Genomic DNA, 17169 nt, shown 5'->3' on the forward strand with positions numbered 1-17169 from the left:
TCTCAAAATTACCATCAAACTTAGAGGGTAAAATTTAATTAACACAAAATAAAATACATTCAATAAAGAGTGATGACTCAATAACAAATCACACCATAATATTATGCATATCATTAAATTACCTTACAATGCACTTCAATAGCAATACCATATTGTACAATACAACAATATGCATGCAATATTGTCAGCCATAGATAGCTGGATGATTCTTAGTAACATTTATTTATGAAAATTTTTAAACCACACCACACACTTGGCAATAAGAACACTAAACCATTATATAAAGCATAGTTACTTCTCTAAAACTCATATATATCATTTGGTATGGTTAGTGGATATGTGTTGTCAGTTGCTATTGGCATAAAGTCATTAGCACCAGTGTTCACTTCAATCTGCATAAAATAAATAAATATATTTAAGATCAATGAGTTAGAAAGTAAAACTTAGTACTTTTACAAAAGTAATTGTAACAATAATGCTTTAATTATATCTAGCTTTGGCCCCTCGATTGGTATTTTGAATTTGAGCAATGCAGAGAAACTAAATTTATAGACAAATTTGTAAACTAAATGATATGAAAGTTGATGATTAGATTATTACTTAAGTGCTGATAAACGTGCTCATTTTTTATTGGTAAAACATCATTTAATTTACAAATTTATCTGCAAGTTTAGTCTCCCTAACATTACGCTTTGAATTTATACCCAATCATTTAACACTTTGTCACTTTGGTCTTTACGTCAAAGTCTGAATTTTTTTATTATTATTATTTTGGGGAAAAATAACCACCCGCAATGTATTTACTTAATCAGACTCTTTTATTTCGTTCTAAATTAAACATAGAACTTCAGTTAAAAAGTTAGATAAGTATATACAATATATGGGGTCTTTTTACCCATAAATCTTGCCAAAAAAGGGTAATTGGCAGATGATCAAATTTCAACAAATTGAATTGGCGGACAAATTGAAAATTTGCTAATAATTAGCGATAATAGCTGCAAGTTACCATAAACTTTAATAAGAATGTTGATTACCTTATCTTGAAGATACTTATTTGCAGCTGCCAGAATTCCTTCCTTCAAAATATCAATTTAATTATTTGAGAAGATTAAAAAAAGCAAGGAAACAATATTATCAATAAACATAAAATTTCAATCAATTATCCAAAATTAAAAGTTGAAATTTTATAAGGGCCATGAATGTGCCCACTCAAGTGACATTTGATGGATAGGATAATGATTCCTAGCTTTGTTCTTCATGAAGTAACAAAATACAAATGAAGTCAAGTTGTAGTGCCAAAAACTTTGGAGGCCATGAAGAGCTCTCTTCCAAAAAAAAAAATTGGTGTTGCATTTGGACCAGTGATTTTCAAGTACCAAGGGAGTTAGGCAACATTAGTGAAAATAAATAATACACTCTAAAACGTTAGATATAGGGATTTGAGAGCAACTCCAGTCATGTTCTCTATTTTTTATAGCTCAATTTACTAAAAAGAGTGAAGAATTATTTTTGAAACTCTCTAAAAAAGTTTTACTCCATAATTTAGAAAGTCATAATGAATGAGTCGATATGAATTTAATTATTTATGAATAATAACACTGAAACGTGGAGCATTTAATGACATGAAACCACTAGGAGCTCATTTCTCCCTCAGATTTAGGAGCTCTTAGCGGTATCCTATCTTAGGAGGTGATAGGAGCATAATTGAAGTTGATTTTTTTGAAATCCTCTCTAACATCTTCTACTTATTCAAAGAGAAATGACAACCATGCACCATTTTTCTTCTCCTATGCACCTCCTTATTTATAATAACTAAATTGAATCAACCAAGCAAAACCAACGAATATGATTAAACAGTGTGATTATTATTTTCCTATTTAAACAGAGAGCTATAATCTAATAACATAAATCACAGTGTCGATCCAATTAAACTTATAAACTACTATGGTAGACATCTCCAATTGCACCCCCGCTCGCTCCCCTTCTCATTGACATAATATTAAAAACTTAGCAAAAATAATGGAAAAAAACTATTGTGCCAAACTGTTTTGGAACATTGATGGATCTTATCTAATGAAGTTGATGTATGTACTAACATCTCCAGCATTATATACAAGGGGTGTGCTATTCACACACCTCATTTTACTTCTTACACACCCCTTGATAATTTCTGTCCGTTGATCTTCTTCAATTCATCAGATCCGACGGTAGAAAATTCAAAAGGTTTGTGAGAAGTAAAATGGAGTGTGTGAATATCACACTTCTATATACAATACAACACCAATGCATGATCTCATCAAAAAGTAAGTAGGGACTTTGGAGAGCAAACTTACCGAGTTCCTCAACAGCTGGATCTCTTGGAACAAAATGTCCATCTGCACACATAACATGAATTAACTGTTGCTTAGATGTGATTTATGGATTGTGATAAATAATAATAATAATAATGTAAGTGATGGATAAAAACGATACCTTTGCCGAACGGACATGATAAATCCACCTTTCAAGATGTTTTTCAAGCACTTGTAATTCATCCAAAGTCATTGTCCCAGCACCTCCATCAAACATATACCTATACCTATAATGTTTTCATATGTAATCCAATTCCCTTAAAACCAAAATTACAACCATTACCAAACTAATCATACCTAATTAACATGTTACTACGTATGATATGTTTGAAAGTTTACTTCTTCAATTCATAATCTTTGAGTTAAATTAATTTAAACTACAGGCCTTTTTCCTTTTTTTGGTAAAATAACTAGACTGTTTGTGAGTATATTGATATTTTTACAGTAGGGGGAGGGGGAGTTCGGCTAAGCTATACAATGGGCAGCCTAATTTGGTATCAAATTCGTCATCCACGAGATTCGAATCTAAGACCTCTCACTCCTAAGCAAATAGGAATACCACTAGATCATAATACTGAGTGGCAAAATAACTAGACTTTTGACTTCGCTAGATTTAACCGTACTCCAAAAAACCTATTCGATATAGTTCAAGAAATGGAGTGCTTTATATATGGGTCATAATTACAATTTGGTACATTGAAATTTACGAGATATTTGATTGTAGTCTGGTAATTAGAAGACTATACATGTGTCTAATATCTTAGTGGATAGGTTGTTGGGTTTCTACACAAGCGTTCCAGGTTCAAAACTTTTTCTTCTCTAAATTAATGTAATAGTTTCAAATTTTCCCCCTACCCCTTCATATTTTTTTTTATATTACATGGATTTAGCTCTATATATATTATTGTCATATATAATTGTTAGAAGTATATATGGATACAATCACATGCAAATATAAGTTCTATATATATTGATGTCATGGTAATAAATAGGATAATATAATTTTACTTTGTAATACCTGAGACCTTTTTGTAGTATTTCAATCTCCTGTTTCATCAAGTTAATCTCCTTTTTCGCATCCTATATACCAATACAATAAGGGAATTCAAATTAGGTTTAGAAGGAAGAAGAAAAAAATCGTAGATGGCATCCATGTAAATATGCCCTAAGTCAATCAAAAGGATTGTAATTATCGTAGATGCACCATGTAGGGTTTCATTTCTCTTTCCCTAATAGATGAGATGAAAGTTAACATAAAGTAAGAAATATAATTAATTAATTACAAAGGATAATACTTACGTTCACTCATGAAAAAATCTATTTGTCCCCCACTTATGATTAACGTATTTTTTTACCATAAGAACTTCATAATTACAATCATTCAAATCTTTAAATGATGATAACACTAAAAAAATTGTAACTATTAGGGGCATTAGATTAGATGCGGATATGTTGATTTGCCTCTATTAATCTTCATTAGGAGCAGAAATAAATATTTGCCTCTATTACTACTTTTAGATGCGTAAAAAAATGCCTCTATTAAAATTTAGATATTAGAGGAGGATAAGTAAGCCTCTAATATATATTTTTTTAATTTAATATACATTTCTAAATTCAACATATATTTTCCAAATTTAATAATTTCCATTAGGAGCGGATGTGAATATTTATACACTTATATTTAATTATTTTGTGTATTTCCTTAACGTAATAAATAAAAGAAATTATCAAAACCCTATTTCTCTGATAACCGCACATCAATCTCCCCTATTTTCTCCTCCTTTCACGGCACAAACTTCCCCATCTCCCTTTTCCTTCGTATTTCTTGTCCTGCTCTCTCTTTCTTTCCGAGATATTTTTTCTCTTATTCCCTTTTCCTTCATATTGCTACCTTTCAGTATCGTTTGATTAAATTTTTTTTGTCTCGATCTGCTATTTAGCAGGTATAATTGACGGGGTGTGAAGAATTTGAAGTGAAATTGGTTATAAATCTCTTGGTTGTGTTCTTTATTTATCTTTTCTGTTTTATTTATGTAAACATTAGATGATGAATTTCATCATGAATCCAGATTGGATGAATTAGGTTTGATTTTTCTGTTTGTTTTGCAGGTTTTGTATGCTATTCGTAGTGCGATGGGTAGATGTTTATATTCGTTTCTTTTCATGTGAGGTCTACTCAAACATTGTTTTCATTACATTGCATTAATTTTATCTGTTTATATGATTTTGTTTTTCTTGTTTGTGTGAAAATGTTGTTACCCAGAAATAGATCAAAGAATGGATCATGGAAGTTGCATCATTTTGGTGTATTTGTAGAAATTGATCATGGAAGACGCATCATTTTGTTGTTGGGAATCAAAAGACCGGATGTTGATTAGATATAAGAAAGTTTTCAAGTTTTTTTCATTAGTTTTCCTTAGATATATGTTTTGCTATAGTCCCTTATGTACTGCTTACTGATTTTTATTTGTATTTATCCATCATGTGTCGATCGAAGTTTTTTTTTTTTTTTTTTTGGTAACTATCAATCGAAGTTTAATCTTGTATATCTAAAGAGTTTTGAGTGAAAAGTAAATTTTGATTCTACTTTTGATGGTATTGATCCCAGATGATGTATTATATTTGAACCAAAAAAATTAACAGGAATGAAACCTAGTAATAATATCATTTACGGGGAATGAAAACGTTATTCAATTAAAACAGGTCCAATTATTTATTTATAGCATTCAATTGTAATATTTGTTAATATTATTAATAATATTATAATAATACAATAGGGGCAGAATTAAATGTCTTTATTGCTTAATTGCCAGCAAAACAGTAGGGGCGGAAATAATCATGATTAGGTGCGGAAATAGTATTAGTGACGCCACTTTTAGAGGCGATTATGTTATTCGCCACTCCTTTTTGGAGGCGAAAATCTATGATAAATGCCCCTAATAATGTTTAAGATGCCAATAAAATTGCCTTTATTACTTACAATTCTTGTAGTGTAAAGAGTATGAACGATTGCAATTATGAAGTTTCTACTACTTATATTAATTAAAAGTGAAGAAACAAGTAAGATTCCCCACGAAGGAACACAAGCATTATCCAATTAGAAATATGTGTTCATACGTAATGTCATATATGCATGCATACATGAACATGAGTGGTTAGCTATGTATTAAAATACTAGTTAACACTTGAGTTTACTGTACTCGCATATATATGTGTGTATATTTAGTTTGTATTTATTTGTATATTCAAGATTCCTGCAATTAGGTGTCTGATATTGTTAGGTCTTTCAAAAAGAAGTTGTGATTTGAGGAACATTATCATGTATATATGTGGTATTTTGTTTGTCTGTTTTTCTTTTATTTTTCTAGCTAAGCGTGTATGTTGTGTATTTAATTAATTTTTGTAATCTTGTAAGAATCATTCATAACCAGCATCTGATGCTGCACTAGCTTTAGGAATACTAATGAATGGCACAATAATTTCATCTATGTGTGTGTGTTTTCCTTAGAACTGTGTATATAACATGAGAATTATTTTTTGATAAAAATAAATATGAGAAATTATTCAGTGTGATGAAACAAATAAATGACATAAATTGGAAAAGGAGCGACAAATTAAACAGCAAGAGGTATTGTACCAGAGTTTGTGTTTCCATGGTTTGCTCTGTCTGAGGTGCTCGGGTGGGCTTCATCTTCATGTACCTCTCAATAAGCCCTTGCATGCTTCTGCCATAATAAAAAAACAAAGCAATATCAATCAGAGTTAATCTAAAAGCTAGATTTCTTAAAATTAATACAATATTAGTTCCAATTCTATTAATTTTTTGTAAGAGTACATGCACACCACTTAATTATAGGGCATTTGAAACTATCTGCTAAACATTATACAGATACATTATTATTGTACAGAAAAAGGTAGAGAGAGCTTGAGACCCTTTGGTGGCTAGTTCAAAGAGCTTTCCTTGGGAGGAGAAAATGAAAACTCCAATCTCAGCATCACACAACACAGACAGCTCCTTAGCCTTCTTCAGGAGCCCTGCCCGGCGCTTGCAGAAAGTAACTTGCCTGTGCACCGGGTTCTCGATCCTCTTCATCTGAACCTTTCCGCGAGCCATATCGACCAATCGATATATCAAAAGTTGAACTGTATATATGTATGAGTATATATACGGCTGATACAAAAATTTGGTGGCTGTTTAATTTCCTCTGCAGACAACCTCCCACTAGTTTGAACTAGCTTCGAGGTTGTTGCAATCCTCCTCTCTCGGAACTTAGAACTGACGTACGGTTTGCCTCTAAATATCAAGAGCTTAGTGCTTTATATAACATCACGTGGATTCCAATCTATATCTTCAACCGATGATTAAGAATAATGCGCACCTACTTTCACAAATCACTTAGCTTTGTTTATCATTTAATTAGGTTAACCTTTCACATAATCATCTCTTTTTATTCTATCATGCTCTCTGTCTCCAACGGAATTTCAATCCCCCCATTTCACAAAGTTAATCACATTACCCCACATTGTTTATCCATGGTTAATTTAGTTATTACCTTATAATATATAGTACGTGAATCCAGCATAATTCAAACTTCTCTCTACAAGCTCTCTACTACTTATATGTAAAACGCAAACTAATAAAGTCTCTCGCTACTTACATTTATTGGACCACGTTACTCAGAAGCTGGATCTTTAATTACTAAAGTAAAACTGATTATTCCTACATTAATTAGCGTGTTCACTAATTAGGTGAATTCATCTAAGAATTCCGTTAACTTTTAGGGTTAGATTAGAATTACTTGGTTCATCTCGTTGTTTTGTAAACCAAGAACTTATGTGTACTCTAAATCACTAACTTCTGCAAACATGTAAAATACTAAATCATCCAATTCTCTAAATTCTAGAATCACTCTCTATTAAAAAGGTGAAATATAGTATGTCACGCTCATTGGATGGCCATTGCAGCACTAGATTTGGTATCCTCGGTGACCAATGACCATTCAACAGTCTCTCAGCTGAAGGAAAAGTGTATTTGTGGGACAGTTGAAGTCTAGTCAGCATGCAATTTGTAAGCTTTTGTTTTGTTTTATTTTTTTATTTTTTATTTTATCATGTGATGCCCATCAATCTCTCTAATGATCCAATGAGCTGCCCATGTTGGGTTGTTAGCTTTTGCCTCTTCTTTTTCCACATCCCTTTGGCCTTCTCTTCACCCATTTGCCTTTGTTTTTGTGACAAACCATTGCATGGTTTAAAGCCTTCCAAGCTTATTATACAGTTAAAAAAATGATTGCTATTCAAATATTCATTTTTTTTCTTTCATACACTTATTTTTTTTTCTCTCACGCTCCTCTTCATTGCAATCATCGGATCAAATAAAATGAAGAAGATGAATGAAGAATGAACACAAACTAACAAGAGTGTGAAAAATAAAAAACGGTGTGTGAATACATGGCATTATCCTTTAAAAATTGGAGTGCCTTGAAATATTTTATGTTCTAAGTATTTTAATCGTTATATCGAAATATTTCATTATATGGGGTATTGTAAAAATCCCTTAAACATTTTACTTTTTCCATCAAATTTTTTTTTTTTGAAAAAAAAAAAAAAACACTCCAAACGTCAGGTCAGCTTTCTCCACTGTCTCCCTAGAAGTTATTTTTAATTTCAAAGAATTCAGTTGTTATTATTTTTCTTCATCTTAGCTTAGAAGCCAAGAATAATCCTGTCAAATCCCTCACGTTTAATACAATACAAAAGAGATTTCTCTTTGACATCTGCGATCAAATAGGCTGCATGAAGTGGCTTACAAAGCCGCCGCGTGGATGCATATTGTTCTTTTGCAGTGTAAAGCTTGATTCCAGAAATCTTTTGCTAACACACTCACCTAGCCACTTATTAGGTTTCAAAAGTTCAAAAGTATAAGACTCTAAACAAATGCCACTATGCACAAACAGTTTCTTTTTAATTTTCCAATTAACTAAACCTTTGTGCCATTCGTATGAACCAGTAAGCCAAGATTCCATCATCATTTTCCGCCTTAGCTTGAAATGCTTGAAAAAGAATACAGGTGAAACCTTAAACAGTCGCATGGACGTACGGTCCGTCTCGTGCTCTATGATCTGTTATTTTCAAGTTGAAATATTATGACAGCTAGAGCCTAAAGTGAGAAAAGAGATGGAAAGATGCGGGAAAGCAATGTGTAGCGAATTTTTAACACGCCATGCTCTTTGGTAGAATTATCAGAGAGGCGGGCTAAAGGTCTACTCCAACAACACTATATTGCTCCCAACTTAATAATTATCATCTGCACAATTCATCAGGTGTGAGATTTTATCACAAAAGATCTCGATGTTAGTTGGAGCGGGGTTAGAATATTTAAACTCTTTTTTTCTCATTGATACGGTCGATGTGGGACATTTCAACACACCCCCTTACGTGAGACCCAATTAATGGGTTACACGTGGGAGATCCACACATCGACAACCACGTGGAGTCAAGGAGACTCACCCTACACGTGGGGCCAAGGAACCAACCATCATCGCGCAGGGCCAAGGGGACCCACCCATCACATGGCAATACAGTACAAGCCCATTCACTAGCTCTGATACCATGTAGAATTATCAAAGAGACGGGCTAAAAGCACACTCCAACAATACCGATATTGTCCCCAACTTGGTAATTACCACCTATACAATCCGTTAGGTGTGGAGTTTTATCACAAAAGGCATCGGTGTTAGTTGGAGTGGGGTTAGGATATTTAAACTCTTTTTTTCTCATTGATACGGTCAATGTAGGACATTTCAACATCTCTCACGTGTGGTGAAATTTCAATACGCCCTCTCACATATGGACAACATAAATGAAGTGTTCTGGAGTTTCATTTGAACTGTGGTCGTTGAGCTTCATATGTGGGGGTAGGGCAACCTGACTTTAATATCATGAAGCAAGTTGAAATTCCATCATAAAACTAATTGAAAATATAGGGAGTAACTGTCACATCCCGCCCCGGGCGGGACCACGTCCCGGGCCCGACTCCACTACTGTAGCACGATATTGTCCTCTTTGGGCTTACCATTCCCTCATGGTTTTGTTTTTGGTAACTCACGAGCAACTTCCCAGTGGGTCACCCATCATGGGATTGCTCTAGCCCCCTCCTCGCTTAACTTCGGAGTTCCTACGAAACACGAAGCCAGTGAGCTCCCAAAAGGCCTCGTGCTAGGTAGGGATGGGAATATACATTTAAGGATCACTCCCCTGGGTGATGTGGGATGTCACAATCCACCCCCCTTAGGGGCTCGACGTCCTCGTCGGCACACCACGACCAGGGTTAGGCTCTGATACCAATTGTCACATTCTGGCCCGGGCGGGACCACGTCCCGGGCCCGACTCCACTACCGTAGCACGATATTGTCCGCTTTGGGCTTACCATTCCCTCACGGTTTTGTTTTTGGTAACTCACGAGCAACTTCCCAATGGGTCACCCATCATGGGATTGCTCTAGCCCCCTCCTCGCTTAACTTCGGAGTTCCTACGAAACCCGAAGCCAGTGAGCTCCCAAAAGGCCTTGTGCTAGGTAGGGATGAGAATATACATTTAAGGATTACTCCTCTGAATGATGTGGGATGTCACAGTAACTCAGCTATTTATAAGTTCATACCCTATCGACAATCATTCTATCACAAAATTGGATAAACATAAAAGTTTATATATCTGTAAAAATCAAAGTCGTGAATATCAACTGTTTAGCTCTTTTGGCTAGATTTTATGTTAGAGAAGACAGGTTAATTTAAGAATGATTCTAGAAGCTTTACCCCTTAATGTGTATAAGTTGTAGATTCTTATTTTATAATTATCTATGTTGTACACAGTTACACACTAGTAGCAGTGAGAATTACAATTTCTACATCGTATATGTATTTTAGACTTTCCTATTATTTCCAAAATCCTAAATGTATTATCTACACTAAGATCTCTTATTTACATGCGAAGATGAATACTACTAGACCGTACTCTGTGTCTTCCTTGTTAAAGTCAATCATTCCTCAAACAATAGCTTCTGCATGTCTGTGTCGTCCTCTTCGCCTATAAATCCCAAATATTACTCACTTCCTCAAATTAACCGATTCCAACTATCTTTTTTGGCTTCGTCGGCTTAAGCTCTTTCTTGTAAGTCATGATCTGTGGAAATTTGTTGATGGCTCATTCTCTCTCTTTTCTCCTACTATTCTTGACCCTAAACACAAAATAGATCAAGCCACTCATGCAACTCAAATTCCTAATTTTGATTATACTTTTTAGACTTTCTCCTAACCGTGGACTTATTGTTTGGCGTATGACATATAATAAGACGGATTTAAACAATAATACTTGCCTTTTGATTAAACTAAATGAGTTTAATACGTGAAATGTCTGAAAATATCACACACTTCCAACAGTGCTAAGCTTGTATCTGAGGACACCTGGAATTTTGGGTTAAAAAGACAAGATTAACCTCGAGGTACATCGAGATTCCTAAGTGCATGCAACGAACAATAACGACTCAATCAAAAAAGAGTCAAAGGTGATCAATATGGAATTTATTTTACATTCCTCTCATTGCTCTTTATCAATCCCTTATGGATTTTATTCAAAAGATAACTCCCAAAACTTTCTATTTAAATTAGGAATATTTGCCGTGTTAATTGTAAGATATTATTTTGCATAATATCTTGCAATTATCACCCAAATACACCATAAAAGGCCGCCACTCCTCACCCTAAGGGCCGACCACTCTCTTATAAATACCCCTCTTATCCCACTAAAATACTAAGTCATTTGCCCGCAAACTCCTAAATACATTCTTTTCAGAATTATAACTTTGGCATTAGAGATTCTTCGGCTAAAGCTTCCCCAAATTCATCGTGGGCACGTGAGGCATTTGACCATAATCAAAGGTGTTATTATTTTGCATGTGCATTTTTTGTCAAATGAAGAGACAGCGGAAATTTGCATTCACAATCATGTGCCATATTTAACAGCAAAGTGGATAAAATTTCATCGAATATGACGGTGAGGAGTTAATTGGCTAATTTAAATAGTTCAAGGAGTTAATTTACCAAAAAATAATAATTCAAAGGGTTAGTTTTAACTGAGATAATAGTTCAAATGTTCAAACTAGTTTATAATGTAAATAGCTTTCAAAATGTAAGTGCATATGTATACATATACAAATTCCATGTACATTACCAAATGCTATTGTTACATTGCAGGAAAAAAATCGGGTGGGATTTAGATCGGGTGGGATTTAGATTTGTCTAAAGAGATTGATGCATGTTTCCAAATTTACTTTGTTGTTAAAGTATATTTTTGCGTGTTCTTGATAAAACAGCATTTATATTTTTGCCGAGTCATAATACACCAAACCTAGTTAACCAACTGAGAATGTTCAATGTACCAGGATAAACATTTAAGAACATCAGTGCAGGTATACAGGTATAAAAGTACAAGTGTTCAAGCTTCCACATTTAATTGGATACTTAAACCGTGGTTTCAAGAAATGGATAATCAGTGTAACCAATTACCGGATCAGATGTGTAGAACGTATCTCGATTGTACTTGTTTAGAGGAGCGTTAAGCTCAAATCTCTTTGGCAAATCCGGATTAGCCAAGAACCAACGACCATAAGCAATAAGATCTGCACGGCCCTCAGCAATGGCCTTGTTCCCATCTTCCCTTTCGTAACCACCTGCAGCGATGAAGGCACCTTTGAATGCTTCTCTCATTGGCGCAAGACTATCGGAGCTTTCACTTATATCTCCCGGTGTCTTCATTCTTGGCTCAATCACATGGCAGTACAAGATCCCGTATTTGTTCAAGGATTCCGCCATGTAAAGGCCCAATGCGTTAGGATTCGAATCCCCTGACTCCATATAGTCGGCAAATGGAGATAATCGAAGTCCAACTTTGTCTGCTCCTATCTCATTAGCAACAGCTTCAACGATTTCCAGAGCAAATCGACAACGATTCTCTAGAGATCCACCGTATTGGTCTGTTCGATCGTTCACTTGGTCTTTAAGAAACTGATCAATAATGTAGCCATTGGCCCCGTGAATTTCAACCCCGTCAAAGCCTATACATACATATCAGACAAGCATTTTCGTCATGCATTTCTTCAAGTACCTTCTTGTATTCCCTTAATTTACTACATTTAGCAGATTAAGCTTAAACCAATTTGAAGTTTATGCAAATTTTACCATTTCATGTTTAAATAAAAGATTGATTACCAGCTTCGATAGCATTCCGTGCAGCAAGTCTAAAATCATTCACAATTTGTGGAATTTCATTCGTCTCTAATCTCCTTGGAGGTGTGAATTCAGCAACGTCAACGCCATTAGACAGTAGCTGGGGGGTCAATGGCTTGTCAGTGCAAGAGATTGGAGCTTGCCCATTGGGCTGGAAACCTGTTAGTAGAGAGGAGAGTTAGAATCACAACTTGAACACAACACAATATGTGGGATCATTGAAGGTGAAGGGCAGGGAGAAACGCACCGCTATTTGAAACCCTGCCGGCATGCCAAATCTGACAGAAGAAGACACCGCCTTTAGTGTGAACAGCGTCAACAACAGGTTTCCATGCTTCGACTTGCTCCCTTGTCCAAATACCAGGCATATCCACGTACCTTCAGATCAGATATTAAGGAAACAAAAGTGTCATCCCATCAGACGTTGCAAATATTAATGTAGAAAGCAGACAATAGCACCACTCGAAATGTATCATATGTTTGCGCACCCTCGAGCAGTATCCGAAACTTCAACAGCTTCAGCTATGAGAAGACCCCCTTTTGACGTTCTCTGCGAGTAATATAAGATGGCATGTGGCTGAGGAACATTGTTGTACGATCTCTGTCTAGTCAGCGGTGCTAAAACAATCCTGGAAATTTAGGACAGAAATCATGAAGTATGAATGCAGATTGCAACAGATTGCCAATTCACAAGTCCAACAACTTACTATAAGATGCCTTTTTGCGACTATATGAAGGTTTTTGCTACGATCAAAATGCATACAAACAACTTCATTTGATGAACAACCAGTTAACTTGTTATACAAAGCGATGACCGCTCGAACTAAATTAGGACATGTATGATTACTATTTCGTTTTTAGTTCTAGTTAGAGATAGAGGTGAAATACGAAACTAAAAGCGATATGGGGGATATCGAACCGGCTCTTAGTTATTTCTTGTTAGCCAAGTGGGAATTTCCACAAACGCTGCTAGGCTTTCTTTGAGCAGAGGAGTGCCATAATATGGCAAATTCATCCACCAAGAAAATAACCCGACATACAAATTTAGAAGAAAAAGAGAAAATACCTATGAGAAAGATCGAAGTTTCCCAGTTTGTAGGGAGTAAGGAGAGGAATTGTGGGAGGTGCTGGTTGAGCAGACATATCCGTTGTCAGACCTAATCTTGGTCTTGCACTTGGTTTTTGCTTTTGCTTTTGGTTGTGCTGCAAATGAATGGAAGACCCCGTATCACCAGTTGATTTTTTCTTTTCTTTTAACCGATGATATTATCTACTTTCATATCAACTTCAACTCTTAGAGTAGGTCCTAAAATTTCCTTTCTATTCTTCCCCCATTTCTTTTCAACCCTTCTGCTAAAATTGGGTTAAGTGTTAGAACTTAAAAAAAACTCAAATACCAGCCAAAATTTAGTCCAAAACTAATGGTGGCTCCCACATGTGAGAGTGGACTAAAGAGAGTGAATTAGACTCGTCAGCCCGTACACTCTAGGCCTGCTCAGCTTTCCTAGCCCACCCACTCGGGCTTGTCTTTTGGTTGTCTAATGGAAGTGATGAGCCTAACGGCTCTTTATGTGATCTTGTGGCCACAATCAAATAGGTTGTTGGTTGATCCAACGGTCCATATTCATTTTTTTTTATTTTTAGTTTTATATTTTGTATATTTATTGAATCCAATGGCTAAAATAATTTTAAAAAAATTATTTAACTCAAAATTCACCCAAAAACTCTATAAATACTTATGTATTTGTTTAAACATTCACATAAAACTCACTTTTCTCCTACAATTCTCCCAATTTTTCTTTGCATCATCTTCCAAACCATTTCTTCCCATTTCCAAATTTTTCTATCATGTGTTTCATATTCTTCCATAGTATTCATGAGTTTTATATGTTAATTTAGTGATTTTTCAATATTTATCGGAATTTAAATATTTTAAGTTAAAATGTTCATAAAATTAATTTAAGATAGTTTACATAATTTTTTTTTAAATAAAGTTAATTTAAAAAAAATAGCCTAAATTCATTCTTTAATAATTTGGAGCAAAAATTTTAGGCCATAATGGTTGGAGCAAAAAAGTTGTTTCTCGGTTAAAATCTAAACTTTATGGGCTAAAAATTTTAGGTTTTAACTAAGGGTTGGAGATGGCCTAAAGGGAGGGAATGAACTTAGTCTTATAATGAGCTATCAATAATTTAGTTCAAATTCGCCTTTGGTGAGACACAAACCTAAGACCTCTCACTTACAAATAAAAGAGGAATACCACTAGATCGTAATACTAAGGGCTGGTTTGGGATTGTGATGCTTTTATAAAAAAGTAGCTTATTAAAAAATTTGGAACACTAAATGTGTTCGGTAAAAAAAAAAAAAAAAAAAAATTGTTGTCAATAATAGTAGAAAAGCATAAAAAAGCAAAAACATGATCTACCATGCTTCTAAAAAAAGTGTTTTTTCTTCAAAGTATAGTAATCAGTGCTTATTTCATGAAATTTTTAAATAGCAAGTATACTCCCATATCTTTTACAAATCTTTTACAAAATTACAATCTTTATCCCTATATTATTGTCTTTAATAATTATTATATCACATTAAATACCATATCATTTATATACAAAAATTCTACGATGTCGTTTTCAAAACATCAGATACTTCAGAATTTTTAACCATTAAAATTTTAATATTTTTAATTTTATTCAAATATCTAACGCCAAAAATTTTGGAGTATTCTGTATTGTGTCGTATTAAAAAAAACCTACCCTAATTTAAAAGCCTTTTTCACATGTAAGTTGTCGATGACCAAACACTTTAAAAGTGAAAAGTAATGCCAGAAAGACTAATTTGTAGACAAATAATATGTTATTAGTAAAAATAAACACATTTATCAATAACTCAAGTTAAAATTCAATTATCAACTTTCATATTGTTTAATTTATAAAATTTAGCCTACAAACCGTACTCATTTAAAAAAGAACAACTTATTCAAACTGCTCTTATATTTATCTAGACGTGATCTAGGTCAATGATGTGGAACCAACTTTTATAAGCCAATTTGATTACGGCATAAATGTTGTGACTTTATATGAAAAAGATCCCAAATTATATAGGATTACGTTTTTTTGGTGTATAACTCCCCACGTGATTGCAAACGTCACCAAAACCCTCCATCATAAACACTCTGCCATATCTATCCAACCACCAAAGCCAAGTGTTACCCTTTCATAATTTTCTTTAGGACAAAAGACTATTTACTACCCTTATATTTCGTGATTTTTAACATTTAGTATATCAAGTTTTTTTCGTCCCAAAATCATACCTAAAGTGTAAATTTTGGGACAGTCTCATACATTTGTTAGTCAAACTGTTAAGTCTTCTATTAACTGATGACATAACACTCACGTGGACAATGACTGAATGTCACGTGTCAATAAGGATCCTACGTGGATATTAAAAATAATAATAAAAATTTTAAATTTAAAAATTAAAAAAAAAAAAATTCTGGCGTTCACCCGCTCTATCCCTCCTGACCCCCTCCCTCATTCTCCCTCCCTTCTTTTCCCTGCACCCATCCACCCCCCCCCCCCCCCCCCCCCCCCCCCCCGCGGCGGCACACCCACCCATTCCCCTCCTTCTCCCTCCATTCTCTCCTCTGCAGTCCACACGGAGCTCTCCCGCCCATCCCTCTGATTCCTAACCCTGACCTCAATCTGGTATAAACAACTTTAAAAAAAAACTTTAAAAATTAAAAATCTGGAATTGCAGGTCGTCGGACTTGATGGGCCCTTGAGGGGCATTCGATATCGCCTTCATCCCAGTCCTCAAAGCAGGTGGAGGAAGGTTCGAAAGATTTGTGGATGGAGAATTAGAATTGGGAATCTGGTTGGGATCCGGGTCATGTATGAAGGATTAGGGGAGGGAGATGGGTCCGGTTGGGAAGTGGTGGTGAGGGACTGGTATTGCCGGCGTTGGGACGGGAGACAGAGACAATAGTGGTGCTCGGCAACTCCTCGAAAATCTGAGTGGGCTTGAAGGACGACAGACTGCAGAGAAAGGAGGAGGGCGGCATCGCCGACTCCGATCGCATTTGGAGGTAGTAGGACCCGCCCCTGAGATTAACTGCTCCAATTCCATTTTCCCGTTTCGAGGACTTGGAGATTGATCTGGGGAGAGAGAGAAGGGAGTGGAGGTGAAGAGGGTGGAGGAAAGGAAGAGGTGGGTCTGGAAGTTGGAGAGGGAGGAGTGGGGGCGTCTGAAGAGGTGGGTCGAGGAGTTGGAGAAGGAGAAGCTCGTCCACTGTGAAGGGTGGAGGAGAACTTTTTTCTTTTTTTTTTTTTAATATCCACGTGGGACCCTTATTGACACGTAGCACCTAATCATTATCCACATTGGTGCCATGTCATCAGGTAGCGGAAGACTTAACAGTTTGACTAACGGATGTATGAGATTGTTCCAAAATTTACACTTTAGGTATGACTCAGGGATGAAAAAAACTTGATGTACTAAATATTGAAAACCACAAAATATGAGGATAGTAAACAGTT

The 17169-nt window shown here is 35.1% G+C and overlaps 2 protein-coding genes across 2 annotated transcripts; both read right to left on the reverse strand.

Annotated features, from left to right (window-relative positions):
* Positions 1–95: 95 nt before the first annotated feature.
* On the reverse strand, positions 96–6465 carry LOC137716803 (agamous-like MADS-box protein AGL12). Its single transcript, XM_068456178.1, has 7 exons — positions 6284–6465; positions 5989–6076; positions 3370–3431; positions 2473–2572; positions 2334–2375; positions 1035–1076; positions 96–392 (listed from the first exon to the last, which is right to left on the reverse strand). The coding sequence occupies exons 1-7, from the start codon at positions 6463–6465 to the stop codon at positions 300–302; spliced, it is 609 nt and encodes a 202-aa protein (XP_068312279.1). The 3' UTR covers positions 96–299.
* A 5310-nt stretch (positions 6466–11775) lies between these two features.
* Positions 11776–14101, reverse strand: LOC137717989 (12-oxophytodienoate reductase 2-like). The gene is made up of 5 exons (XM_068457518.1): positions 13701–14101; positions 13123–13263; positions 12882–13012; positions 12617–12793; positions 11776–12462 (listed from the first exon to the last, which is right to left on the reverse strand). Exons 1-5 carry the CDS (start codon positions 13775–13777, stop codon positions 11870–11872), a joined length of 1119 nt encoding a protein of 372 aa, XP_068313619.1. The 5' UTR covers positions 13778–14101; the 3' UTR covers positions 11776–11869.
* Positions 14102–17169: the final 3068 nt, after the last annotated feature.

This window comes from Pyrus communis, chromosome 15 (genome assembly GCF_963583255.1).
Source record: "Pyrus communis chromosome 15, drPyrComm1.1, whole genome shotgun sequence".
Classification (NCBI taxonomy): domain Eukaryota; kingdom Viridiplantae; phylum Streptophyta; class Magnoliopsida; order Rosales; family Rosaceae; genus Pyrus; species Pyrus communis.